The following is a 27662-nucleotide window of genomic DNA, read 5'->3' on the forward strand; positions in this document are numbered from 1 at the left end:
GCTGACAGCTAAAATGAACAAATCCCTGTTTGTCACTGGCTCCATCTGAGCTGTCAAACTCGCTTGCAAGTCAAACTCCAGATACTTTCTTATGTTATGAGTTGTCTTTAAAACGATTTGACAGCAATAAGGATAGAGACACTTTACTATAGAAAGTACAGTTGATCATAATTGCAATAGAATATTTTTTTTCTGATTTAAAAGGAGAGAAAGCAGAAATTATACCCTAACTGATTAAATGTTGTTACAATGCAACTGATAACGTTTTTCTGAGTCTTACCTGTATGTTACAATGTCCTGTTTGTCAGATGTATAATGTATCAATAACACTAAACTAACGTCAGATTTGGCCAGTGGATTATAAGGTTTCAGACTATGGATTAAGTAACATCTGACCTCTCTAGGATGTCTGCATCTTCAATCTGTCTCTGTGTCGTGTTCTGACATTCCCTTCATGTTGACAAGTTGTTTTTCATAGAAACTGCTTTTCAGTAACAGAATATGTATGCATGTCATCTTTTCTAAGAAATAGACGACACTAATCCTAACATTGTGAAGGTTTGTTATGCAATTCCTGTTTAAATGCTTTCATAAATGTCTACCTTTATCTAACCTGTCTAGCAGGCCCCTCTGTAAAAGGGCTGGGTGACATCTGTCTCTGTCTGTGTTGTTATAGGCTAGGTCTGTATTGTATTTGTTGTGTTGTTGTTGTTTGTATTATGTAATAACATATTAGATTACATAATACAAATAGAGATTTAATTTTTTATATTTTATATTTCTAATAATATCTCTAAGTAATATGTTCCCCTTTATGCTTCATTTGGATCCTGAAGGAATCGTGTTCCAGATCGTTTGGTAGCAGACCCCACAACCGTTGAGGAATTACCTTCTATCTACTCTACTTTTTTTGTGTTCTTGTGTGAAAAAAAAGACGTGGGATTTACAAGGATCTCTGGGTGCTGGGGTGGAACATTACTTTTTGACCTTCTCAAGATGTGGATGTACCAGATGTTCGACAACACTGCAGGGGAACCTCTATGGATCACTCTTTCCTGAATCTAATTGTTTAACCATGGTAAAACTTGCAAACCCTCTCTATACGGAGTGGATTCTTGAAGCAATACAGAAGATCAAAAGGCAAAAGCAGAGGCCTTCCGAGGAGCGCATCTGTCATGCGGTCGCGACGCTGCACGGCCTGGACAAGAGGACCGTTCTGGAGCAGTTGGAATTAAGTGTTCAAGATGGCTCCATCCTCAAAGTTACAAACAAGGGGAGCGCGTCCTACAAGGACCCCGGAAATCCTGGGCGAATCGGATCTGGACCCGGTCCCCAACTCGCTGCGACAACAAACCCATCTGTGTTGCCGTCGTCTAAGGGATCTAGGACTCCTGTGTGGAATTCGAGCGACCTGCGCCACGTCGATTGGAATAAAATGATCCGGAGGGCGTTGGAGGGTCTGGACGACAACCACGGCTCCTCTCTGAAGAACATGGAGCGGTACCTGCGTAACCAGGACGACCTGGCGGCCATCATCGATAACCCCGCCTTCCAGCAGCGCCTGCGGCTGGCGGCCAAACGGGCCGTCAACAACAGCCGGCTGCTAAAGAACGGCCCGCGCTACCGGCTGAACCACGGCAACGCCGAGGGGAGGGGCCTGAGGTGTCCGAGTGCTTCCCCATTGGCCGCGGCGTGCGTGACTCTCCTCCCACACGAGAGAGACCAGGTAACGTGATAAAGGGACCCTCCTCGTCATCACCGCCGAGTCGACTCCCAACCCTTTGTAATCTCACACCGATAATGATCCCACATCTCGTTAACGTCATATCTCCGCAGGTTGGTCGATTTACAGCCAGATAACCAACCACAAATACAGTATGTGTTATATCTGAGGGTATCAGAGGATATGCGATACATTCACTGATACTGGTATCTGGTTTATTTATGGCTGATACTAATGACTTTGAGGTCATGTGTTTGGATCACGGCGGCATTGAGATGAATGGGAGCTCTGCTCCATGGAACAGTTTGCCTGGCAGAGTCAGAATGCGTTGATGTTATGTTGACAGTTGGAAAGAAACAGGATACTGTTGACACAGAACTCAGTCGGTCACTTACAGTGGGTTAATGGGTTCGGAGAACATTGAAATAACGTTTGATAAAGGGTGTCCTGTTTGCTCAGGACGATGCACCTTTTTAACTGTTTCTGGCCTTGCATGTGTACAGTATGTTGTTAGATAGACCGTGGACCTTCAGTTTCAGTCCTGCAGAGCTACAAGGATGTGCAGTCTTTCATTCCCACCCGGCTCTAACAGACCTGACTGTATTAACCACTGGTGAATCAGACATGTTAGTACAGGTTTGTAACTAAACAGGGAAAGCCATGATAAGTTGTTTGTCTTTCAGACGTGTGTGTGTGTGTGTCTGTGTCTGTGTGTGTGTCTGTCTGTGTGTGTGTGTGTGTCCGTTCGTTCGTTCGTTCTATAAAGGTGTGTATTTGGGGAACACTGTAGTTAGACGATAGGAACAAGGACGGCTATCATGCCCACGTTGTTTTGGCCTCACTTTGACACATGACACAGATGCTTCTCAGTCGGCAGAAATTGCATGTCCATCACTGCCAGTCAGCAATAGTCCATTCTGCAGGTGAACGTTACCCTATAAGCTATTGACAGCAGTTTCGTACCTCCCAGTTTAAAGCACTGTACAGCAAAGGGCTTTCAGGATTCAGGCATGCTGTTGCATAAAAAAAATTGATCCTTTGCATTTCTTTAAAGCAGCTAAAACGTTATAGTAATAATCTTCTATTCAGTGATTGTGTTTGTATTTTTCCACTCAGATGCTACATAGTATCAATGATGCAGTAGGCCTTTGAGAGACATTTGTGACCCCTTCAGTTTCATTTTGAACATCAGGAAATGACACTCCTGACACTGCGACCACAGTTTCTGTCTGTGTGGTCATGCCGAAAGTAAAGCTGTGAGAACTGCTGAGAAACTGTGTAAGGAAGTAAAGTAAGTAAGTAGCCTTGAGAACCGATGGTTCTTGAGCCTAATGGCCCTTAGGGCCGTAGCGTGAGGCGGCTTGATGTACACCCCCTGGACATGACGCTGGTATGTCCCGGGGGTCTTACCCCCAATCCAACCCCTTAATGCTGAGTGCCAAGCAGGGAGGCATCGGGTACCATTTTTATAGTCTTTGGTATGACTCGGCCAGGGAGCGAACACACAACCTCCCAATCTAAGGGTGGGACTCTAACCGCAAGGCCACTGAGCTGGTGAGAAACGGTGTACTGTAGTGATAAGGTAGTCATGGTTGTCCAGTGTGTACTGTGGACCAAGCCCGCTCCGTATCAGTCCCGACTGGTGCATGTCAACACATCACTATTAGTCGATGACATCATTTTAGTCCAAGTTTACTGTGTGTTTCAGAGGATGAGGTATTCCTGTCCTCTCGGGTAGTGAGTAGGCCTCGAGCACAACTAGCGAGGGTAAGGAAATGAGAAACTCTTGGAAAACAGAGAGAATTCTTGGGTCAAAGTTTATTAGATTCTAAAGTGAGTTTGGCAGGAACAAAGGCGAGGAATGAGACTTTCTTTTCTTTTTTTTGGGCCTGTGTTATGTAACTACTCGGTCTCTCTCTAACAGCAGTCTTCTAATAGGACCACCCCCCCCCCCCCCCGTAGCAAACACAACCTTGTCTTTGAAGCAGTGTCATTTCCTGTAATGTACTTAATTTGGAATCCCCAAGTCAATCAGTAACATCTCCTCTTCAGCTGTGTTTTTTTCTTCTTCTCAAGAGCACTTTGAGCATTTCCAATTTCTCTCTGTTTAATCACCCATCACAGGCATTTCCCTACTGGAGAGAAAGAAAGCATGAATTCTCCAATGGCTTAAAGACTAGACTTTCATATTTTTTTTGCCTTGTGGGGAATTTATACATTTTCAAGTATACAGTGGGTTGTAAAACTTGCCTATATCAACTGTGTAGACTTTTGCTTAAGTGCCACTTGACAAGGGTCCACAGAGGCCTTTCCTTTTTGGAGCGATGCCTTTCATGACTTGGAAGTATTTTATTCATGTAGTGCAAACAGCCCTACAGTGTTGCTTATCGCAACGATACAAACTTGAGTTCTACTGAAGCATCCCTGTACTATACTATCTATAGCCTTTTTATTTGATTACTCAGGTCTTCTACATCACCCTGGGTCTTGATTCGCGTGGGGCATGCAAGGCAGTGTTCTGATTTTGCAGTACATAAGGAAGAGAATGTGTGTGTGTGTGTGTGCGTGTGTGTGTGTGTGTGTGTGTGTGTGTGTGTGTGTGTGTGTGTGTGTGTGTAGAGAACATGTGTGTTTGCTTGTAGACAAACAGCTCTGCTGTTAGGTGAACCCTATGAACTCTGTTTGATAGACCTGTTTCCTGTTTATGAAGTCATTTAGGAAAGGGCCAGACAGCGTTGAGGAGTTGATATTAAACCCTTTGTTGAAGAGTTCACTCTGTATGAAACAACGTTTTCAATGTACTTCCTCCTCAAGAAAAAATTGTTTGTTTTCATTGTTGACAATGCTCATGAATACAGAAATTAAACCTGTTTTCAAAAGACCAAAGGTAGACAAAGTTTGACGCGTTATGGTCATGTGAACGCATCCTCCAGACAGTTGACTTTTCAACCACATCAAATTGCTAACCCTGTCAGTGACTGTAGCTACTGGAGGAAGCTTGTGGTTCGGCTGTTCTGCAGCATAACGATGATGTGATGTATCCTGCAGGCTGAGCCAGCCAGTCAGTCAGCCATCACTATAGTACCCAAGAGTCGTTGTCTTTACATAAAGGCAAGCTGGTGGTGTTCACTGTTATCCCAGCAGTCAGCTCCTAACGACAGCACCTCCACGCTGCTATTGACCCGGCAGGTTGGGGGAAACGGAGTAATCATCGATGTAGGCTGTAAACTGCTTTCTCTCGCGGTATCAATCCATTTATACAACGGCCTGGAACAATAGCCGAATCCCAGCGGGGTATCGCCCACCCCTCCACCCCCCCCCCCCCCCCCCCACCCCCCACCCCACAGTTTACACCCAACTGGTTTGAAACAGTGACTCGTTGAAATGTTAGCCTTTTTGACAAGCCTCTTAGAAATGTTCCCCCGATTTGTATGTGAGGCCAGGCGGCCACGGGGAGGTCAACACCGATGGAGGTTTTGGAGGTCAAACAAGCCGCTGAGGCCAGGATGCTGATCTGTCTCATAGAAACAGGAAACTAATTATGGGCCTCCCCAGAGCGCCTTCCAAAGCTCTAGTCAATTGATGAGCCGTTTGTGTGTAAAGCGATGATGAGGTGGGTTATTTATGGTCACACCCAGTGAGTGTTATTTTCCATAAGAACCCGGTCTCAGAGGAGATGTGTGTGTGTGTGTGTGTGTGTGTGTGTGTGTGTGTGTGTGTGTGTGTGTGTGTGTGTGTGTGTGTGTGTTGTGGAGGAGGGGGGTGTTATTGTTTTTCAAGGTGGTTGGTGCAAAGATATTTAGTCTTTCCGTCACATTCCATATTGAGCAAAAGACTTGGGTTTTCAAAGACTTCCAGCACTAACACAGCAGGCACTCAACGATTCACAATAGACATGGTCTATAGTCTTCTGTGTTTTCTTTTCAGGGGTCTTTCTCTCATTAGTTCTTTGTGATCAATGGGGAAAATCCTCTTAAACCATGAGCTGATTTTACTACTTTTGAACTTAATTCTAAGCCTTTAAGTGACTGTTTGTTCAGAGACTTGCTGGAACTACAATGGATTTGAATCATTTCGGCAACAATGAGAGAACATGTTTTATTATTAAGGTAATTTGATTACATGCTGGCTAATCCTTTCAAACTGTAGTGTAAGCTTTTTGAAATTGGATTAAGCCCTTTAACTACGATTATCACATCCCCTTTCAGATTGGGTGGATAAAAAGAGGAGGGGATCTGTTACATTATGCAGTACCTCTGTGGGCAAGAAGTGCTAATTATTCTGTTGACATGTTCAACAACTCATGTCAGGGATAGACTGTAATGTCATTAATTCTCATTTGATTCACACAGCTTTGACTGCTAAGCCTAATGTAATGCCTAATGTATACTTGTACATGTCTCCGCATATCATTGTATTAAGCAAATATCTGGATATGTTCTGTCCAAATACCTTCAATATAAAAGCTAGCCGAACTACCGCACATGGCTTTTGTCAGTCCAGTTAAGTATAATATGATAACAATAGTGTCAAGCTTTCTACAGACACAAGACCTTTGCAGTACTTCAGCTGCAGCGCCTGGCCCGGCATGCCTTTAGTGGCCCTCAAGGCCAGTTTCTCAATCAGAATCAGAATTGCTTTTATTGGGCGCTTAGGTGGCGTAGCGGGTTAACCGCAGAGTCCCCGGTTCGAATCTGGCCGGGGACATATCCTGCATGTCATCCCTCCTCTCTCTCACCCATCCTTCCTGTCTAAATCTTCACTGTATCTGTCAAATAAAAATGAAAAATATGAGTGGGACTGCCCACACGAGTAACATTCTTTGGCTCCGGTTCTTCAACATTGGCATTGCAGCATGATACAATAATAGAATAAAGTAAAATAGGTAAAGTAATACTAATAAAGTGATGGTAGAGTGATGGGGAGACTAACAGGGTGTTGGTATTTTAATAAATATAAGGATCATTTGCAGACCCTTGCAGTGTTGTAGACTGGTCAGTCTTAGTCCAAGCCTCTCCAAGCCTTTTCAAACACAATGCTTTTCTTGTCCTTTTCCTCCTCCCTAGTTACGTGTCGACCCCATCCCAATATGCAGCTTCTGTTTGGGGACGAAAGAGTCGAACCGGGACAAGAGGCCGGAGGAGCTGCTGTCCTGCGCAGACTGTGGGAGCAGTGGTGAGTTGTTGCATTTGGCGTCGCCTCGCTGTGTATAACACCAGGGCCCGGTTGTAAAATGTTTCATCTGGATCAGAATGATCCCGATTCTTTTCTCTGATCCAGGATCCAGATCGAGCGGGCTCATTTTCCCCAATACGACTCAAAATCAGCCAGATAGATCTGGTCCTGGATAGCAAAAAAAGAATCAGGATCATTCCGATCCAGACTAAACGTTTTGAACAACTGGGCCCACAAACAATCACAACAACATAGCTGCAGTAAGCTTGTAGACAGTAGGGTTGTAGACAGTAGTCTAGGTTGTAGACAGTAGGGTTGTAGACAGTAGTCTAGGTTGTAGACAGTAGGGTTGTAGACAGTAGTCTGGGTTGTAGACAGTAGTCTAGGTTGTAGACAGTAGTCTAGGTTGTAGACAGTAGTCTAGGTTGTAGACAGTAGTCTAGGTTGTAGACAGTAGTCTAGGTTGTAGACAGTAGTCTAGGTTGTAGACAGTAGGGTTGTAGACAGTAGGGTTGTAGACAGTAGGGTTGTAGACAGTAGTCTAGGTTGTAGACAGTCTAGGTTGTAGACAGTAGGGTTGTAGACAGTAGTCTAGGTTGTAGACAGTCTAGGTTGTAGACAGTAGTCTAGGTTGTAGACAGTAGGGGTGTAGACAGTAGTCTAGGTTGTAGACAGTAGTCTAGGTTGTAGACAGTAGGGTTGTAGACAGTAGGGTTGTAGACAGTAGTCTAGGTTGTAGACAGTAGTCTAGGTTGTAGACAGTAGGGTTGTAGACAGTAGGGTTGTAGACAGTAGTCTAGGTTGTAGACAGTAGGGTTGTAGACAGTAGTCTAGGTTGTAGACAGTAGTCTAGGTTGTAGACAGTAGGGTTGTAGACAGTAGTCTAGGTTGTAGACAGTAGTCTAGGTTGTAGACAGTAGGGTTGTAGACAGTAGTCTAGGTTGTAGACAGTAGGGTTGTAGACAGTAGGGTTGTAGACAGTAGGGTTGTAGACAGTAGGGTTGTAGACAGTAGTCTAGGTTGTAGACAGTAGTCTAGGTTGTAGACAGTAGTCTAGGTTGTAGACAGTAGGGTTGTAGACAGTAGTCTAGGTTGTAGACAGTAGTCTGGGTTGTAGACAGTAGTCTAGGTTGTAGACAGTAGTCTGGGTTGTAGACAGTAGTCTAGGTTGTAGACAGTAGTCTAGGTTGTAGACAGTAGTCTAGGTTGTAGACAGTAGGGTTGTAGACAGTAGTCTAGGTTGTAGACAGTAGTCTAGGTTGTAGACAGTAGTCTAGGTTGTAGACAGTAGTCTAGGTTGTAGACAGTAGGGTTGTAGACAGTAGTCTAGGTTGTAGACAGTAGTCTAGGTTGTAGACAGTAGTCTGGGTTGTAGACAGTAGGGATGTAGACAGTAGTCTAGGTTGTAGACAGTAGTCTAGGTTGTAGACAGTAGTCTAGGTTGTAGACAGTAGTCTAGGTTGTAGACAGTAGGGTTGTAGACAGTAGGGATGTAGACAGTAGTCTGGGTTGTAGACAGTAGGGTTGTAGACAGTAGGGTTGTAGACAGTAGTCTGGGTTGTAGACAGTAGTCTGGGTTGTAGACAGTAGGGATGTAGACAGTAGTCTAGGTTGTAGACAGTAGTCTAGGTTGTAGACAGTAGGGTTGTCGACAGTAGCCTGGGTTGGAGACAGTAGTCTGGGTTGTGGCGAGAAGAGCTGGTGTGTATTGATACAAGGTTGATCTGCCATTTGGTGAGGATGTTGTAGAACAAGCTCACGTTGGGGGCAGTAACAGTAGCAGCGACTCTTGAGGAACTGTCGGGGCAGATGCCATATTCCACTTGTGTGTTTTTGTGCGGTTTGGGTAAATCCCTATTCTTGAAAGATTTATTTGGAACATTGAACATTGTTGAAATTGGACAGTTAAGGGGATTCAAATTGCTAACAGTCCGTGATGGGCTCGAAAGAAAGCTAGAGTCTACTTAAGTATCCATTAGAATTTGAAATCACTCAAGTCGTTCAAGCTCGTATCAGAATGAACTAGCTTCTCTGGTTGACACCATCAGAGAGAGAGAGCGAGAGAGGGAGAGGGAGAGGGAGAGGGAGAGGGAGAGGGGAGGGGAATCAAAGTTCAGTCGTTTGTGTTCTGCAGATTGGTGTCATTCTCCTTTACTGTTTTGTTCCCACAAAATTGCAAACCCTCCATAAAATTACCTCTCCTAAGGAGTCATTTGCGTCGAACAATTATTTTTAAATGCCATAAGGATTTGTTCTCCAGGCGACATTTTTATAGCTCAAATTTGACTAAGTAGCGTTGAGGTGGTTTTCATTAACCGCTCCTAGTGTACACAAATTGTGCTCTCAGTGTAAAACAGCTGTTTTACAGCCATGTGAGCGAGCCGGTTGAGGGAGAAGGCAAGGCTTTTACATGACTTTCACGGATCGGCCTCCATTGGACTGAGCGCTGGTACTGTTTCTGCCTCATTAGGATCAAATTATCTTTAATTAGCGGCTCAGATGTTTGATCATACTGTTTTTAGACAGCTTGTGGTGAGCGAAAAGAAGGAAATAATAGGTCCGGACACACACACACACACACAAACACACACACACACACACACACACACGTCCCAACTTTATTTCTGAAGCAATATGTTAATATTTAACCTTCCTGTGTGAACATAATGGGAAGGTCATCCTGTCTCCTGCTCTGTGAATATAGGATATCCTATCCTATGTGACGCCAGTTATGTGTGACCCTAACACGCTCTCTAATTACTCCTGAAGGGCATCCGTCATGTTTGAAGTTCTCCCCGGAGTTGACCGCCAATGTGAAGCGATTGCGATGGCAATGTATAGAATGCAAAACGTGCAGTTCCTGTCGAATACAGGGGAAAAACGCTGTAAGTACTCTAGATGTTATTGTTGTTGTTGTTGTTGCTGATTCATACTACCCCATCCCATGCAGTCTACTGTAGCGTAAAAGACAGAGATGGACGATACTGAGAATACTGTTCTGAAAGCTTCGAACCAAAGTCAAGGTTACAAATATCCTCTTCACCCTGACCGCTGTGTTACCATGGATCCTAACCCTTCCCCCTGGCCATATCCTTAGACAACAACAACAAGCAACTGTCAGTCAGTTATCTGTACAATTGAGAGAAACCCATCAATTGTCATCTGGATTTGTATGGCGTTTTCTCATATAAACAAACAGACATTTTGACTCTTTAGACTGCAATGACAGAAGGTGGTGGTGGTACATCTATGCAACAGGGAAGCCCGCCCCCCCCCCCCCCACACACACACACACCCATTCCTGCTGTTCTCTTTCAGGATGAGATGCTGTTCTGTGACTCGTGTGATCGGGGGTTTCACATGGAGTGCTGCAACCCGCCGCTTTCAAGGATGCCAAAAGGTAAGGTGTTTACACCGGCTCGGCTCCCAGGTTTCCTGTTTCCTGTCATCTCAGGGAGAAAAAAAAAAGCCCTTCCTCTTTTATAGTCTGGGAGGAGAGAGAGAGAGGGAGAGAGAGGGCCCTTTTGTGGCTGTCACTCAGCCCTGCCATGGCTTATTAGGAGCTTTGCATGCATATCAAATGGTTCCCAGTGTCCCAGGGGAGATTTGCTATCTGTGGATTACAGTACAGGAGCCCTACAGCTATAAATGCTTGTAATGACGGTGCGCTGTAGTAGGACGTTTTGGCAGGCGATTCATACAAGTGTGTGCGTAGCCCCCTGCAGCGGAACGAGCCGACGTGAAGTCTATTTCAGCGGACAGTAAATTGACCCGATGTTTTTTCTTATGGATTTTCCCTCTTTTGTGCTGAGTAATTGATTGTCGTCGGGAGGAGGAGAGTAGGAGGAGGGGGGGATCTCGCCGGGGCCTCTCGGCATTAAAAGGAAATGTTTCAAATGAATATGTGTCCTCTAGAATTGATAAACCCGCCTAACCGATGCTCGCTCGCTCGCCCTGTCTCTCTCTCTCTCTCTCTCTCTCTCTCTCTCTCTCTCTCTCTCTCTCTCTCTCTCTCTCTCTCTCTCTCTTCCCCCCCCCCCCCTATCCCCATATCTGGACATCCTCCAGGAACGTGGCTCTGCCAAGTCTGTAAGCCCAACGAGAACGGGAAGAAACTGCTGCATAAGAAAGCCCACGAGATCAAACGTCGATATGCAAAGCCAATCGGGAGGCCCAGAAATAAACTCAAACAAAGAATGTAAGTTTCCCAATATTGTTGTTTCTCTCTCTGTCTCGTTTATCAATGCGATGCATCTCTCCTCTCCTCAGTCGTGTGTGAATCACCTCCCACGTTGCCAGGGCATGACCCACACAGATGTCTAAGTAGAGATGTGAGGTGTCCAAGCTACGTGGGAAGAGGATCACAACCTCTCATGTTATGTTGCTGTGAATATGTACAGTATACTATAAACGTTTCTTGTTCTCTTGTTTTTTTGTTTTGTTTAAAGGAGTAGAGTAGCACTTTATAAACCCCCAAGGGAACATTTATTTACACTTGTACACTTGTATTGAATTGTATCTTGGTACTGCAATGCCAATGTTGAGGAACCAAAGCCAAAGAATTTTACTCTTGTGTACTTAATAAATAAAAAAAGCAGACAGTAAATCCCTAGTAGAACAGTACATCTGAGTGGGCTGATGATTGATTGATTGATTGATTGATTGATTCATTCATTCGTTCATTCATTGGGGGTAGTGATGGCCTTGTGGATAGTGAGTTGGACTGGTGATAATCAGAAGGTCATGGGAACACCACCACTACTGTGCCCTTGACTAAGGCATTTAGCCCTAAGTTACTCCAGGGAGACTGTCCCTGTAATCTCTAATTGTAAGTAGCTTTGGATAAAAGCGTCTGCTAAATGGTAAAAAAAAAAAAATATAAATGTATTCAGTGTCTTTCCCTAAAAATGTATCAGTGTCTTCATTCAGTATCTCTCTCTAAAAGTGGGAACACCACCACTATTGTGCCCTAGACTCAGTTACTCCAGGGAGACTGTCCCTGTAGTCTCTGATTGTAAGTCGCTTTGGATAAAAGTGTCTGCTAACTGGTAAAAATGTACACATTCATAACTGTCCCTCCTGAGACATCTACTTACCCTCTACCCCCCTGTACAGTTTCTCCAGTGTCATAATAAAATATAAAATATATATTTTCCTTCTTCTAGCACGATGACTGCCAATGGCCCCAAGCCTGAGCATAGATTCCTTTTTCCTGACTGGTGGATAGATGATTCACTTACTTGTATTTGTTGTAAGTCGCTTTGGATAAAGGCGTGTGCTAAATGTCAAACATGTTAATGTCATTCAGTGTCTTTCCCTAAAAATGTAATATTTATTTAGTGTCTTTCCTTTATCTTCCTTCATTTACATTTACATTTTTTGGCATTTAGCAGACACCTTATTCCAAAGCGACTTACAATCAATACATTTGACTAAGCAAGTGAATCATCAATTCACCAGTCGTAGCAGGAAGAGTAATCTAGCTCAGGCCCGGGGCCATTGGCAGTCGTCGTGATAGAAGAAGAAAGAAATATGACACTGGAGAAACTGTACAAGGGGGGAAGGGGGGGGGAGTAGAAATCTTAGGAGACATAATATAGGGGGAAGCAGGTGTCTCTGGAGACACAGTGCTGGGGGGTAGTAGACTTCTCAGGAGGAGCAGTTAAGGTGTAGCCTGAAGAGATGGGTGCCTAAAAATGTAACAGTCATTCAGTATCTTTCCCTAAAATGCTGCTTGTTTGTGTGTTTCCCCTGCAGGTCTGTGAGCAGAGGTGACGTTGCCGCGGTAACACTGGGAGGAAGGAGGTCACCTGGTAGGGGTCAAAAGATTTCCGTCTCTTCCTCCACTTCATCTGGTCATGCTGCATCTGTGAAGGACGCCAGAGACAGATTGGCTGTTGCAGACCCTGGTTGGGCGGGTGACACCTCCCAATTCACCTCCTCCTCCTCCTCCTCCTCCACCCCCACCTCCACTCCCCCCCTCACCCCCCCCACCTCCACCCCAGCTAAAGTCACTGTTAACAAGAAAACCAAAGGGCTTATCGACGGGCTTTCCAAATTCTTTACCCCCTCGCCCGTCGGCCGTTGCAGGTCGAGAGTCGAAAGCGTAGACGACCCCTCGCGCTCGCAGCGGCCCGGAGACAAGGGCCCGCCCAAACCGCCGCGGCTGTCTCAGCTGTTCACCTCGGCGGCAGACCCCACCGCCACCGACACCCAAAAGCTATCCACCCCCACCACCACCACCACATCTCCCTGTGTACTCCCCCCCCCTCCCCCCCCCACGTTACCTGGACATAGCCCCGCCTCGCAGGTCTCCACCTCCTCCCCCACCTCCGCTAACTCCCCCCAGAGCTCTTCCAGCCAGTCCAGTAGCGCCCCGTCCCTGAGCAGCCTCTCCAATAACAACCAGCTTAAGGGACTCTTTGACGGACTCTCTCATATCTATGCCACTCAGGGACAATCACGGAAAAAGGGACTGCCTTGTTACGCGCCGCCCAAGCGCACACACCGTAAGCAGGACCCGTCCTCCTGCCCGCCGTCGTCCACGCCGTGCCCCCCTCCCCCCCAGCAGCGCCACGGGAGGAGGGAGGTTCAGACTAGGTTACTGTCCCACTCCTCCTCGTCGGCCGGGCCGGGCCGGCCCAGGGGGAGGGCCTTTAAGGTGGTCAGCCATTTCAGACGTAACCCCTTTTATAAAAAGCACAGGACGCTAGGCAGGCTAAGATATAAAGTGACCCCTCACAAGGCAGCGCCCTCGCCAGGGAAGGGAGGCGTGACAGACGGAAGAGTTAAGCAGGAACACGACCATGGTAAGCAATGCCCCCGAGCTCCTGACTAAAACTTGCTGCGTCTTCGCTAGTTGAGTCTTTTATTTTTTTTATATATAACCCCAAGGCTTGTCACTGGCTATTTCTTTTTATATATTCCATACTTTGAGCTGATGTTTCTTTTTTTTCTTTTTTTCTTTTTACAAAAAATTTAGAGAAACGCAATTTGCCACTGAACACTTTTTTTATATACACATGTAACAGTTTCCTTCTACTAATCTTATACCACCTACTTTTAATATTCATTTCGTTTTTTTAACCCAATTCCGTTGCGTTTTGACTTGGGCTGCGGAACCCTGAGCGCCTTCCATCTCCCGCCGGCGGCTGTGTCATAGTGCATGGCCCACTAACTCCCTCATGCTGCTCCTTGCTCTGTCCCCCCTCCCCCCTGCAGTAGTGCCCCCCACCCCCCCATTGTGATCGCTGCCTTATTAGTCTCTGTAGTTGCATTAGCTCTCTATTCCTGCCATCCCACCCTCTCCCACCACCACCACCACCACTTCTCCACCTCCACCACCACCACCCAGCAGCTTCTCCTCCGACTATCATTAGTCACACACCCCCAATGGTCCACCGACCAGTGGAGATTCAAGATTGGACATGACATCACAGACACAGTACCTACCTACCTACCCACCCACCCCCTCCCCCTTTTTAATCTGCTATCCAAGGGGCTAAGAGAAGGGAAGTGTTGGGTGTGTTAAACAATAACAGTGCATAAACACATCTTTAAAAAAAAAAACTCACACAACTAATTTCTCTTAACATGCGGTTGACGTATCACCTCTCTGCTCATGATGTTTTGTGTTGTTGTTAAGTTGTTTTTAAGTGTTTTTTTTCCGAGTGTCTCATTTATCCTGGTAGTAGCTGCTTGCTTTCCAGCATTGCTTCTCGTCATCATAGTAGTGTTCTTCTACACTAGCTTCTGTCACTGCATCTGCCTTTTAATTCATGGGAAAAGCTGTCTTGGTGGATGACTAAGCACATGAAAGCTGTTATTCAATTACACTGATTTAGTTTCACTTCATTACATTAAGGGATTCTCATATAAACATGCAAAGATGATACATACACCTGAACCTCCCCTGAGATCTTTGCCTGGAACTGGCTGAATAACTCGCACACGTACACAAACACATGGAAGCAGAACGAACACAAGCTTTTCTGAGCTTCTTCAGTGACGAGAATAGCAGTTGTTAAGCTCTGTTCGTGGAGACCAGTGGGTTGTGCATGTGTCTGCGGCGAGCCTCTGATGGAGCTGTGTGGTTGTTGTTGTTGTGATGGTAACAGGCTGCGGGGGGGAGCTGCGCATCAAGCAGGAGGCCCAGACGGGCTTCGTGGCCGTGTCCAGGGAACACGTCACACAGGAGGACGTGGACATGTACAGACAAGTCCAGGAGCTCTCAGGCCAGGTGAGAGGTCGTCCGGAAGATGATGATGATGTTTCTTCTCCTCCTCCTTCTCCTCCTTCTCCTTCTTCTTCTTCTTCTCCTTCTCCTCCTCCTCCTTCTCCTTATTCTCCTTCTTCTTCTTCTTCTTCTCCTTCTTCTTCTCCTTCTTCTTCTCCTTCTTCTTCTCCTTCTTCTTCTCCTTCTCCTTCTTCTTATAACAATAACAAACAAATAAGTTAATAGCACAGCAGTTAAAGTCTGTAAAAGTTTAAGTGGCTCCCCGCTGGTGGAATGAGCTCCCCACGGCTGTCAGAACGGCAGAGTCACTACCCATCTTCCGTCGTAGACTGAAGACCCATCTCTTCAGGTTACATCTTAACTGCTCCTCCTGAGACATCTTCTGACCCTCACCACTACGTCTCCTAAAGACACCCGCTTTCCCCTCTACTGTGTCCCTAAGAACTTCTATTGCCCCCCTTGTACTGTTTCTCAGTTTCTCCAGTAATATTAAAAAATTAAAAAAAATTAAAAAAAGTTTTAGTAGAAGGCGATAATAGGGAGAAGGTTTTTCCTTCTATCAGTGGCCCCGGGCCCGAGCTAGAGTACTCTTCCTGCAACGAATAGTGGACTGCTGATTCACATGCTTAGTATTCAAATGTAGTGATTGTAAGTCGCTTTGGAATAAGGCGTCTGCTAAATGCCAAAAATGTAATGTAAATGTAAAAGTTTAAGTGAAAGATGTATGTACTGCATACGTTGCTTGTTCACTTTGAAGATGGTGGCCCTCCCTGCCCTGAAGACGGGTGGTTTAGCCTCTTCCGATACTTGTGTCGATCTGAAAAGATTGAATGTGTGTAACTCAGTTGTAGACCAGGCGATGAGGGTTATGTTGGCTCTCTGACATCAGTCATTCATATCTGCTTTAACTATAGTGTTTGCCTTACCTAGACGAGACTGTGGCGGGCCACCGTAGTGTAATTTGTCCCACCATAGTCTCGTAACGAACTGAAAGTATTTTTAGAGCTGTTTGGTTTTTTTGCGCATTTGTTAGTGCTGCTGCATAACGTGTTCCACCGTCAACATGTTGTTGTTATTTATTTTTTTACACAGCCTTTTAAAATATATATTTATACATGGTATAAACGCACCACAGTCTCACCTCAGTCTCAAATCCTGTGGGAAACACTGCTGTAGTTTGAATGCTCATGCGTTCAATATGACTGAGACATTTGTCTTGTGTCTGACATGTTTAGAGATCTGGAACGATGAACAACCTGGACTCTGGACGCTACCCAGCTGTCATCGAGTTTGGGAAGTTCGAGGTCCAGACCTGGTACTCTTCGCCTTATCCACCTGAATATTCAAGGTAAGCTTAACCCGCGCCCCCTCAGGTTCAACGGTCTGCCTTCTTAATATTCAGCTGCTGTGTTGAATACAACCAGTATTTTCTCTCTGTCCTTGTCAGATTGCAAAAGCTTTATCTGTGCGAGTTCTGTCTGAAGTACATGAGGAGCAAGAACATCCTCCAGCGACACGCAAAGAAGTGTGGCTGGTTTCACCCACCAGCCAATGAGATCTACCGAAAGGAGGACCTTTCCGTGTTCGAGGTCAGTTGCCCTTTACAGCAATAAAGCAATGACTGTATGCAGCCTGCATGCAATCTGCACCAATGTTTTTTGGAGGGAGGAAAAAAAAAGGGAGAAAGAAAATGAACTGTTTGAACAATGTCCTCTTGCTCTTTTTGTTCCGTATTTAGGTTGATGGAAATGTCAGCAAGCTCTTCTGCCAAAACCTCTGCCTGTTGGCCAAGCTTTTCCTGGATCACAAAACCCTATATTATGATGTGGAGCCTTTCCTGTTCTACATACTTACCAAGAACGATGAGAAGGGCTGTCATCTTGTGGGTTATTTCTCCAAGGTATGAATATGAAGATGTATTTTCATGGGCTTTTTTCTTTAAAAAAAATATAAGTCATGATTTCCTAATGTTAATAATGATAAGCAATGTTTCTGTAATGTCAGGTTTGGTGATGTATTGATTCAGGATTTGTGTTCCATTAGACTAATGCAGTTACAGTTTTATTGTGCTATATTTGTCTTCTTAAAAGCAAACTGTGTGTGTCTGTGTCTGTGTCTGTGTCTGTGTGTCTGTGTGTGTGTGTGTGTGTGTGTGTGTGTGTGTGTGTGTGTGTGTGTGTGTGTGTGTGTGTGTGTGCTTTAGACAAGGACAGTGGCAGGTGCAATAAATTGCCAGCTTCAGCAGCGGCCTGACATACTTGATCTGTTTCCCCTTCCCTTAGGAGAAGCTTTGCCAGCAGAAGTACAATGTCTCCTGCATAATGATCATGCCTCAGTACCAAAGGCAGGGATTTGGAAGGTTCCTTATTGATTTCAGTAAGTTCCTTAATGCGTTTTAAGAACATGAAACTGAATCCTCACTCAAGTCTATTTCTAAATAATCTGTGTGCCGTGTGAGTGTGTGTGTACACACTGTGTGTCCTTGATATTGTTAAGTCGTCGAAACGGGTGAATCAAGCCGTTTACGTACTTAAGTAATCGTATATAATTAGGAATTAAAAAGTATTAGGTTCTCTCTGCATATATAAATATTTGATATCCAATTATGTTATTGGCCTTAGTATTGCCTCGGGGTTGGGGGTGGGGGGGCTCTTTTTTTGTTGAAATGACCCACCCTAATCTGAATTTTGATGAGGTTGAATTGATTCTAATGTTTTATTCCTGTAAAACACAACACATGTAATATTTAGGGGCCTTGCGGTCTGCTTAAGAAAACAACCGCTGCCTTTGAGTGGGTTTGTGTGTTTGGATAGCAGATCTGGACAGGTTGGATTTTGGATAGCTCTTTTTTATTAGTTCAAGGGTTTTCTCTTTGGAGCGTGTGTGTAGTGTGTAATGTGTAGTGTGTAGTGTGTAATGTGTGTGTGTGTGTCTGTGTGTGTCTGTGTGTGTCTCAGAGCTGTAATGGAGCATTTGATTTCCTGTTCACTTTGGGAGCCATTGAGAGAGAGATGTGAGGGAGAGGATGTGCGATATTGAGAGCGTGCTGATAACAAAGACAGGGATTAAGGGAGATTGAGCACAGCTGAGTCCTGAGCTCTTTGAGGGCTTTATTGGAAAATGTGGCTTTGGAGCTGGAAGTTGTTTAGATTACGACGTCGTGTTTTATTGGGTCGTATTAAGAAAGAACAGCGTCTCAGGTAGCCGTGTTGAGAGGCCAGGCATTAGCCTCTGCGTGTGTGTGTGGAAAAATAGTTACTTACTCTAATCATCACTCAAAAGGAATTTGTGGGAGTAGTGCTTTGTTTTTGGATTCACAGACGGTAGCGAATCCATTTGTTTAAACACAAACATTACCAGACATTTAAGTATCCATCATGAGTTTGCTCTGTGTGTGTGTGTGTGTGTGTGTGTGTAATCATTGGCTTCTCTCCTCTGCTTTGGTAATGAATATTGTAACAATTACCAAACTATGTATTCAGAGTTGAGGTGATTAGATTGGCTTGTTTGGTTTCTGGTAGTGGGTGTGCGCAGACATTAAAAAGCATTAATTAATTTCATGCTGCTTATAATGGATGACCCTTGACAGGACGGCTATAAAACTAATTACATACAGATACATTTTTTAGTATTCGTTTTTTTTTCTTCTCCTGTTCATTATCTCTCCTAAAGGACGGCCTCTTGTGAGCGATGACATCCAGCTGCTTCTCTACGTTTGTTTGGCAGCTTTGTTTCCTCTCCTCTTTTTTCCCCCCTTCCCTCTCTCTCTCTCTCCATCCCTCCCTCTCTCTCCCTCCCTTCCTCCCTCTCTCCCTCTCTTTCTCTCTCCTCCCTCCCTCTCTCTCTCCCTCCTCCCTCTCTCTCCCTCCCTTCCTCCCTCTCTCTCTCCTCCCTCCCTCTCTCTCCCTCCCTTCCTCCCTCTCTCTCTCCTCCCTCCCTCTCTCTCTCCCTCCCTCCTCCCTGCCTCCCTCTCTCCCTCAGCCTCCTTTGTTGCCCTTGCCAGCATGTATCATAGCATCTGACAGAGGTTGAAAGGGAGGGAAACTGATTGCCTCACCTCCTTTTATACTCTTTGAAGGTGAAAATGGAGCTCTCCGTCCTGCCAGAGCCGTCTTCATGTCTCACCCGGCAGTACATAAAGACCCGAAATGTTCATACGACTCAAAATTGAAATGCAATCTAATAACACCTAGCAGCATCTACCTACCTTTGACAAAAAAAAAAAAAAAAATATTTTTTGGGCTGTTTGTTTGAATGTGTCTCCTCCCCCCCCACCCCCCACCCTCCCTCACTCCTTTTTTTTTTTTTTTTTTTTTTTAGGTTACCTTCTCACCAGGCAAGAAGGACAAGCCGGATCCCCGGAGAAACCGCTGTCTGATCTGGGTCGCTTATCCTACCTGGCTTATTGGAAAAGTGTCATACTGGAGTCCCTCTATAAGCAGCCAGATAAACACATCAGTGTTCGAGGCATAAGCAGGGCCACTGGGATGTGTCCGCACGACATCGCAGCCACTCTCCAGCAGCTCTGCATGATTGACAGACAGGATGGCAGGTCAGTTTCCCCCCCCCTCTCTCTCTCTCTCCCTCTCCTGCCTGCCTGCTCAGCTCGGCTCTGGCTGGGTGCCCGTCTGTCTGACTGATCCAGGCCAGTGGGTATTTTTAACATGGGTCCATTAACATGGGTCCATTAATGCGCCGTGGATATTGACAGAAGTAAGTCAGGTTAAGTGCCCCAAGGACACGCAGCACCTGGCACTCCAAAAGAATCCCCATCCCCCCATCCCCCTCCTGTATGTTTTAACTACACATCGTCCATTACGCTGATCTGTATGGACAGCGTCCTCATTTCTTCAAATCGATATGAATGTTTTCGGATAGATTTTTTAAATTGGGTATGAATTGTCTTATCAATGAATTTATGTTGAGGGGGGTGGTTTTTCTTTTTTCTGACTCGGTGGTTTCAGGTTTGTGGTGATCAGACGGGACAGGTTGATCCAGAGACACATGGAGAAGCTGAGGGTCAGCCCCAGGCTGAACGAGGTGGACCCAGACGCCCTGCACTGGACCCCGCTGGTGGCCCTTAACGCCGTCCTGTCCGAGGAGGAGAGGGAGGCGGAGATGGACGTACGTCTCCTCTACCGTACTCTCCGTGCTTTAGAAGATGACACGCTAGAGAGACGCGTGTGTGTGTGTGTGTGTGTCTGTGCATTTGTGTGTGTGTGTACACGTGTTTACGCGTGTGCGTGAGTGTGTTCCTGTGTGTGTGTGTGTGTGTGTGTGTGCGTGTGTGTATCTATGCCCGTGTGTGTTCCTGTGTGTATGCGTGTGTGTGTGTTCCTGTGTGTGCGCATGTGTTTGTGTTCCTGTGTTCCTGTGTTTGCGCATGTGTTTGTGTGTCTGTGCGTCTGTGCGTGTGTTCCTGTGTGTACGTGTGTTCCTGTGTGTGCGTGTGTTCCTGTGTGTGTGTGTGTGTGTGTCAGGGCTGAGCGACGGCTGAGCACACATCAAAGGGCTGAGGATTAGGCTGTGCGTGTTCCTTTGTCACCAGGCAGCCTCTCTCAGTACTGTGTGATTAGACAGCCAGTTCATACCAAGGCCATTAACGGGCGAAGCGTGTTCGCTGTCACTAGGCGTTTAATGTTGTGCAAAATTGCCCCAAATCAGTTCGCTACATAATTAATAGTAACTAAATATTCCATGAAATGCAATCTCGCCACGGTTGCTTAAATAGGAAACGGGCGGCGTTCTGACAACCGGGCCAATCAGGGGCTGCTCGTGTCGTTATCATCCCAACCTGTGGTGACTCGTTTGTCATGGTGTTTATTTTCTTATCGGAAGTTTCCCGTCAGCCCTGTCTGACTACTGCTGTACAGTCAAGAGGTGTGTGTGTGTAGTGTGTAGTGTGTGTGTGTGTGTGTGTGTGTGTGTGTGAGGTGTGTGTGTGTGTGTGAGGTGTGTGTGTGAGTGTGTGTCTGAGTGTGTGTCTGTGTGTTCTCCCCGTAATAACGTGCCTCACTCTTCTTCTCAGGCGGAGCGGCTGAAGGAGCAGGCCAGCTGTTGGGAGAAGAAGAAGAAGAAGGAGGAGAGGGAGGTCTACATGATGACCCACGGCGGCAGGCACCCGCCCACCAAGGTCCGCTGTAAGAACCCCTACAGGACCTACGAGCGCCGCCCCCACGCCACCGCCAGCCGCCCGCAGGACTCTGAGGAGGGCAGCGACGATGACGACGACGACGACGATGAAGATGAAGATTCAGATGGCTCGCCACCCATCCTGACGAAAGCCCACGCCATGCTCGGAGCCAAGAGAAAGGTGATTGAATCGTTTTTTTTCTTTTCTTAAGTTATTTCGGGGCACTGTCCCACTCATATTTTACATTTTATTGGACAGATATAGTGAAGACAGACAGGAAAGTAATGAGAAGAAGGGAGAAGAGAGGGCATGTCAGCAGGGCACGGGCCGGATTCAAACCCATGCCGACACGGGCATGTGTGTGCACTTTAGACCGCGGTGCTAGACCACTGGACCACCCCACGCCACCGTTTTTTTTTCCTTCTTTTTCTAATGTTGATAAAGTGCCTCATTACAGGGTCGGGTGTACTGGTAACCCAGGCGTTTCGGCTGGGTGAACTGTGAAAGTATCCATCTTAAGGAAATATCTATTGGATTGAATGGTGATTTTTATGAACAGCCATCCTCATTTTATCATTCGTTGTTAGCACAATGTGACCATACCGATGTACCATCTACCTAGTCAGACGGAGAAGATCTTCTAATTGTTCAGGACTGGCGATGATCGGGTAGGCCCAGACTGCCTTCTCCGTATCGTCATCGAGCATCCGTGAGAGCCTGAAGCTGTGGATAATAGCTTCTGTTTTCACTGGCGCTGTTGAGACTGCAGGATAAACCTTGCACTATTGTCAGTGGTCATGGTTAATTTAATACCCTCCTTGGTGTTTTCACATCTGTTTTCGTCTAATATGGCAGCGCCCCCTTGTGCCGGAGATGAGATTACAACCACATTGTCTTGTGAAGTCATTGTGACCGAGCAAATCCTCTCTCTCCCATTTCACATCACAGCGGTTAAGGAACTAATTCCCCCCCGAACGAGAGTCTCAGTGATTGCTGCAGTTCATTAGTGAATCTGTCACAGTTATCGGCCTCCCTCGTCCTTCAGTTAAAGTGCTACAATGGAGAGAACATTACATGGTCGACAGAAACCAGTCAGTGGAAAAGTCAAGAGTATGTAGAGTACAGCCTGTGGTCTGCGCATTTACTCTCTCATTGCTCTCTCTCTCTCTCTCTCTCTCTCTCTCTCTCTCTCTCTCTCTCTCTCTCTCTCAGCCTCATTTGTGGTTTGTGAAACCAGGCATCTGTGGGAAGGAACTGTTCAAGCACTGGGGCTCACAGTGTGGTTTCGCTCTCTTTTTTTATATTCGGTACAGGAAGAGTTTAGGAGGCCCTGTCTCCCCGTACACATTCAAACAAGGCTTTAACTGTCGCTCCTCGTTGGTAGAATGTCGTTATAAAGAGACTGGTGAGGGACGACTAGCGTGGCACCGAAGTGTCCCTGTCGGTTGGTAACCGTCGGTTTTCCCCTCTCGTGCATCATGAACATTTGTACAACGTACAAAATGGCACGTAACGACGTACTTGTTCTGTATTCTGTTCCAGAGACCAGTCATGCTCAGTCGAAAGCGAGGCCCCAAGAGGAAAAGGATCAACAGCAGCGTGACGACGGAGACCATCTCCGAGACGACGGTGGTCCTCCGAGAGCCATTCGACAACTCCGAAGACGAGAGGCCCATGCCTCAGCTGGAGCGCACCTGCAGAGTGGGCGAGGCGGCGGAGGAGGAGGAGGAGGAAGAGGAAGACGAGGAGGCGGAGGCGGAGGAGAAGAAGGAGAAGCTGAGGCACCCGGTGAAGCGCCGCAGAGGTCGCCCGCGACTCCAGAAGAACGAGGAGAGAGACGACCGTGAACACTGGAACGAGGGTAATTATTATTTCTTCTTTTTTTTCGGCGTTTACTACAACTAACCTCCTATGATGATGCATTTTGAAAGCGATCATCGCGACAGATCCATTGTGGTACGGTCAGGTCACGTCGCTGATGATTTTCCGTCTCTTTCTCTCTCTCTCTCTCTCTCTCTCTCTCTCTCTCTGCTTCAGGAGCCGGCGCGCTCGCAAAGAAACCGGGCAGGCCTCGACTCGTGAAACGCAAGAAGGGCTGGCCCAAAGGAGTGAAGCGGGGCCCTCCCAAGTGGAGGCTGAAGAAGGAGCGGAAGACGGGCTTCAAGCTGAACCTCTACACGCCTCCGGAGACGCCCCTGGAGGCCGAGCACCACATCCAGGCCGAGGAGCCCAAGGAGGAGCCCGATCTGCACCTGGACCAGGACCAGGACCGGGCCCCGACCGTCATGGAGGGAAGCAGCGAGCCCAGCAGAGATGCGCCCAGCCTGGACACGGAGACAGAGAAGCTGCCCTCGGCGCCCCGCAGTCCTGTGGAGGAGGAGGAGGAGGAGGAGGAGGAGGAGGAGGAGGAGGGGGAGGGGGAGGAGGAGGGGGAGGAAGAAGAGTGTTCCCGTCGTCACAAGCTGAGTTCTGCCGAGGCTTCTCCCGTGGGTTCCCCGGCGTGTTCCCCGGTGTGTTCCCCCACGTGTTCTCCCGTCGCCTCTCCCGTCTGCTCTCCTGCGGGATCTGCCGGCCGCGAGGCCAACCAGGAGGTCCCCCCAGACCACCCGCCCGAGGACGAGGCGTCGCAGGACAGCGAGCGTGAGGAGGAGGAGGAGGAGGAGGAGGAGGAAGACTCCCCGTCCAAAGAGGTGGAGCACAGCACCGAAGGGACGGCGGAGAACGAGGACGACGAGGAAGAGGAGGAAGAGCGGGCGCGCGTGGAGGACCAGGACGCCGACGATGAAGACGACAGTCACATCGAGCCTATGGAGCCGGCGAAGGATAAACAACAACAGCAGCAGGAGGAAGAAGAAGAAGAGGAGGAGGCGGAGCCTTCCAAAGAACTCCCGGAGTACACCCCGCCTTTTTTAGCTCCCAACGACGACAACGACCCAGAACTACGGCAGGAAGAGGAGGAGTCTGCAGAGGCCTGTAGAGAGGAGCCCCCGGCGGCCAGCGCGGTAGAAGAAGACCTCCAGGAAGCAACTACGACATCGACGACATCGACATCAACATCATCAACAACAACAACGTCAAACGCGGCAGTTTCAGTCGCAGCCTTGGACTCTGACCACCCTGCTGATTCAGAGTCCGAGGAGGAGGAGGAGAGTCGCAGTCCCGGTCCCGGCGACCACCACCACCCTCCCCCGCCGGCGCCGAGCCCCGCGCAGAGAGGCGAGGACCCCCCCTCCGCCTGCCCCGAGGTGGACTCGGAGACGGCGCAGGCCGTGCAGTCCCTCACCCGGGAGACGGAGCGTGAGAGCGAGAGCGTGTTCCAGGACTGCACGGAGACCCAGGAGGCCTGCCGGAGCCTGCAGACCTACGCCCCCGTGGCCCCCCACAGCCCCGCCCAGCTGGGCCCCCTGGACGACTGCCCCCAGTCGGACCACAGCAGCCCCCTCTCCTCCTCGGCCCACTCCCACCCCAGCCAGTCGGTCCGCTCGGTCAGCAGCCCCGCCGTGTCCCTCCTGGAGAGCTACACCCAGATCAGCCCGGACCACCACGGCGGCGGAGGCGGAGGCGGCGCTGGCGGCATCTCCGTCCCCTCGCACCACAACATGGAGACCAGCCCCATGATGGACGTGCCGTCAGTGTCGGACCACTCGCAGCAGGTGGTGGACAGCGGCTTCAGCGACCTGGGGAGCATCGAGAGCACCACGGAGAACTACGAGAACCCCAGCAGCTACGACTCCACGCTGGGGGGCAGCATCTGCGGGTCGGGGCCCCCCCCTCCCAACAGCTGCCCCTACGGCGTCATCGGGCCCCCCAGCGGCCTGGCCCAGAGCAGCTGTGCCGTCAGCCAGCAAATGGCCGGCGTGGTGGGCAACCCCGGGGGGGGCTGCGGTGGCATGCTCCAGCAGCAGCAGCAGAACAGCCTGAGCTCCCCCCCGCACCCCCAGCACTGCAGCGTCAACGTCAAGTCCCCCCCGGGCTGCGTGGCGGTGGAGAGGCCGCCCAGCGGCAGCCAGCACAGTCAGCAGCACGCCCAGCACAGCCAGAGGAGTCAGCACAGCCACCCCGCCCACAGCCACAGCCAGCACCCCCACACCCACACCCACACCCACAGTCAACACAGCCAGCAGCACGGTCAACACAACCCCCACAGCAGGCTGGCGCCACACAATCAACAACAACACAGCCAACACAATCAGCAGCACGCCGCCGCCGCCGCCCACAATCAGCTCAGCCAACACAGTCAGCAGCATCTCAACCCCCACAGCCTCCAGCCCCCCCACCCCGGCCTCCAGCCCCCCCACCCCGGCCTAACCCACAATCAGCACCACCACCTCCAGCACAATCAGCTCAGCCAGCACAATCAACACAGTCAACACAGCCTTCACAATCAGCACGTGGCCGCCGCCGCCGCCGCCCAGCACGGGCACGTCGGCCACGCTCACGGGCACGCCCACGCCCACGGGCCCACGCAGCAGACAATGACCCAGTGCGGGATGCCCACCAACTTCGCCGCCCCCATGCAGCTGAGCGACATCCCCGAGTCCGGCAACCCCAACCTGAGCCTCTACGAGAGGATGAACCAGGGGGAGTACGCCGGCGGCCACTACGCCCAGCCCTCGGCCACTTTCAGCCTGGCCAAACTGCAGCAGCTGACCAACACGCTGATGGAGCACCCTCACTCGCTGCCTTTCAACCATTCGGCCTCCCACCCCCCCACCATCGCCTCCCACCCCCCCACCATCACATCCTATGCAAACAGTGCCTCCCTGTCATCGCAGCACTCGGGCCTGGTGTCCCTGAGCCAGCCCTCCCCGCACCATGGGGTCCCCGCCTCCCAGGTGCAGGCCACCATGACCCCCCCGCCCCCCAGCAGCCTCAGCTCCTCCCCCATGATGCTGCAGCGCAACATGGGGATCCCGCCCTCCCAGAGGATCCAGACCCAGATGGCGCCCTCCAAGAGCCACGCCCACACCCACAGCCACGACCACGCCCACCTCTCCATGCGCTCCAAGTCGGCCGCGCCCCTCTCCCACCACCACCAGCAGCAGATCTACGGCCGCGGGCCGCAGGCGGTGTCCATGCAGGCGCCCTCCCGCTCCCTGGCGGCCATGCCGCGTATGAACATGTCTGCCGTCAACATCATGCCGGCGCCCGCCTACACGCAGCACGTCAACACCATGAACATGCCCTCGCTCAACGCCATGAACGGCTACCGCATGACGCAGCCCATGATGAACAGCGGCTACCACGGCAACCACGCGGCGGCGGCGGCGGCCTACATGAATCAGTCGCCCCAGTACTCTATGCAGATGATGGGCACGCCGCAGCCGTACCCGCAGCAGTCCATGCAGGCGCCGCCGCACGGCAACATGATGTACACTCCGGCCGGTCACCATGGTTACATGAACACTGCGGGCATGTCCAAGCAGTCCCTCAAAGGGCCCTTCATTAGGCGGTAACTAACGGTAACCAACGAACTCTCAACCGACCGACCGGACGTTGTTTCTTCTCTACGTGCATTTATTATTCCCAGAATGCACAAAATTTGGCCTTTTATTCGTTGACATTTTTGTTTGTTGTCCTTTTTTTTTCTTCGTTTTTTGTTTTGTTTTATAGTTACTTAAAAACCAGCACTTGGAAAGAATGCAAAAAGTTTCATCAATAAGCAAACTTTTTAAGCTACTATGTAAAAGTATTTTTGTTCCTACAGATGGGAAGCCTTACATCATAAAGATGACAGTTTATTTAATAAGTGTTTAGTCTCCCTGATGTCTCTTTTAGAGGAGCAGGTGGGTTTGGAGCTTGGCGGCGGGAGGAGGGAGAGAGAGATTTCACCACCGGGATTGCAGTTGTGTAGCAGCCTCAAATGAAGCCATTTAATGTGCCTGCTACAGAAATGGATTAAGTGGATACTATACTAGAACCTGTTCAGTGTACCTGTCTAACAGTGCTGACAATTAGTTTGTACTATACTCATGCCTTTGTATATTTAAATTATTGTACTTATTTTGTAAAGTGACCATTAGCATGCTTCAGTCTCTGTTAGTGAACAGTGCATTGAGTAGAACTGTACAAGTGTTGTGCTTAATAGCAAGCCATTTTAAAGATATCTGGCCTTTATTAGGTGTCCCCTATGCAGGGGAGAAAGATGAAATTATATTTTGTTAATTCTAATGTAAAAAAAAAAAAAAAGTGTAAACTTAGTCCTGTTTTCAGTTACGTTTGAGAGGTTTTATTGCTATGTATGTATAATTCTGAAGTCTTTTGTAACAAATTTCCTTGAGGCAGCTTTCTGTTTTATAATGCAGCCTGATTTCTGTCAAAAATAACAAAGCATATCTCAGTGTTTGTACCCTGAAAATTCTAAAACATTTCAAAGAGTTCCAATGTCCAGAAAT

The 27662-nt window shown here is 48.3% G+C and overlaps 1 protein-coding gene across 1 annotated transcript; it reads left to right on the forward strand.

Moving 5' to 3' along the window:
- Positions 1-1075: 1075 nt before the first annotated feature.
- kat6b (K(lysine) acetyltransferase 6B) lies at positions 1076-26723 on the forward strand (the record flags this gene model as incomplete). The annotated part of the gene is made up of 18 exons (XM_080542491.1): positions 1076-1726; positions 6790-6898; positions 9668-9783; positions 10217-10298; positions 10967-11096; positions 12656-13707; positions 15016-15137; positions 16370-16482; positions 16582-16723; positions 16873-17034; positions 17417-17510; positions 19455-19686; positions 20099-20258; positions 21163-21447; positions 22810-23128; positions 23305-23636; positions 23847-24060; positions 24181-26723. 18 exons carry the CDS (start codon positions 1076-1078, stop codon positions 26721-26723), a joined length of 6858 nt encoding a protein of 2285 aa, XP_080398617.1.
- Positions 26724-27662: the final 939 nt, after the last annotated feature.

The sequence above is a fragment of the Nansenia antarctica genome (assembly GCF_963989245.1).
Source record: "Nansenia antarctica genome assembly, chromosome: 11".
In the NCBI taxonomy this organism is placed as follows: Eukaryota; Metazoa; Chordata; class Actinopteri; order Argentiniformes; family Microstomatidae; genus Nansenia; species Nansenia antarctica.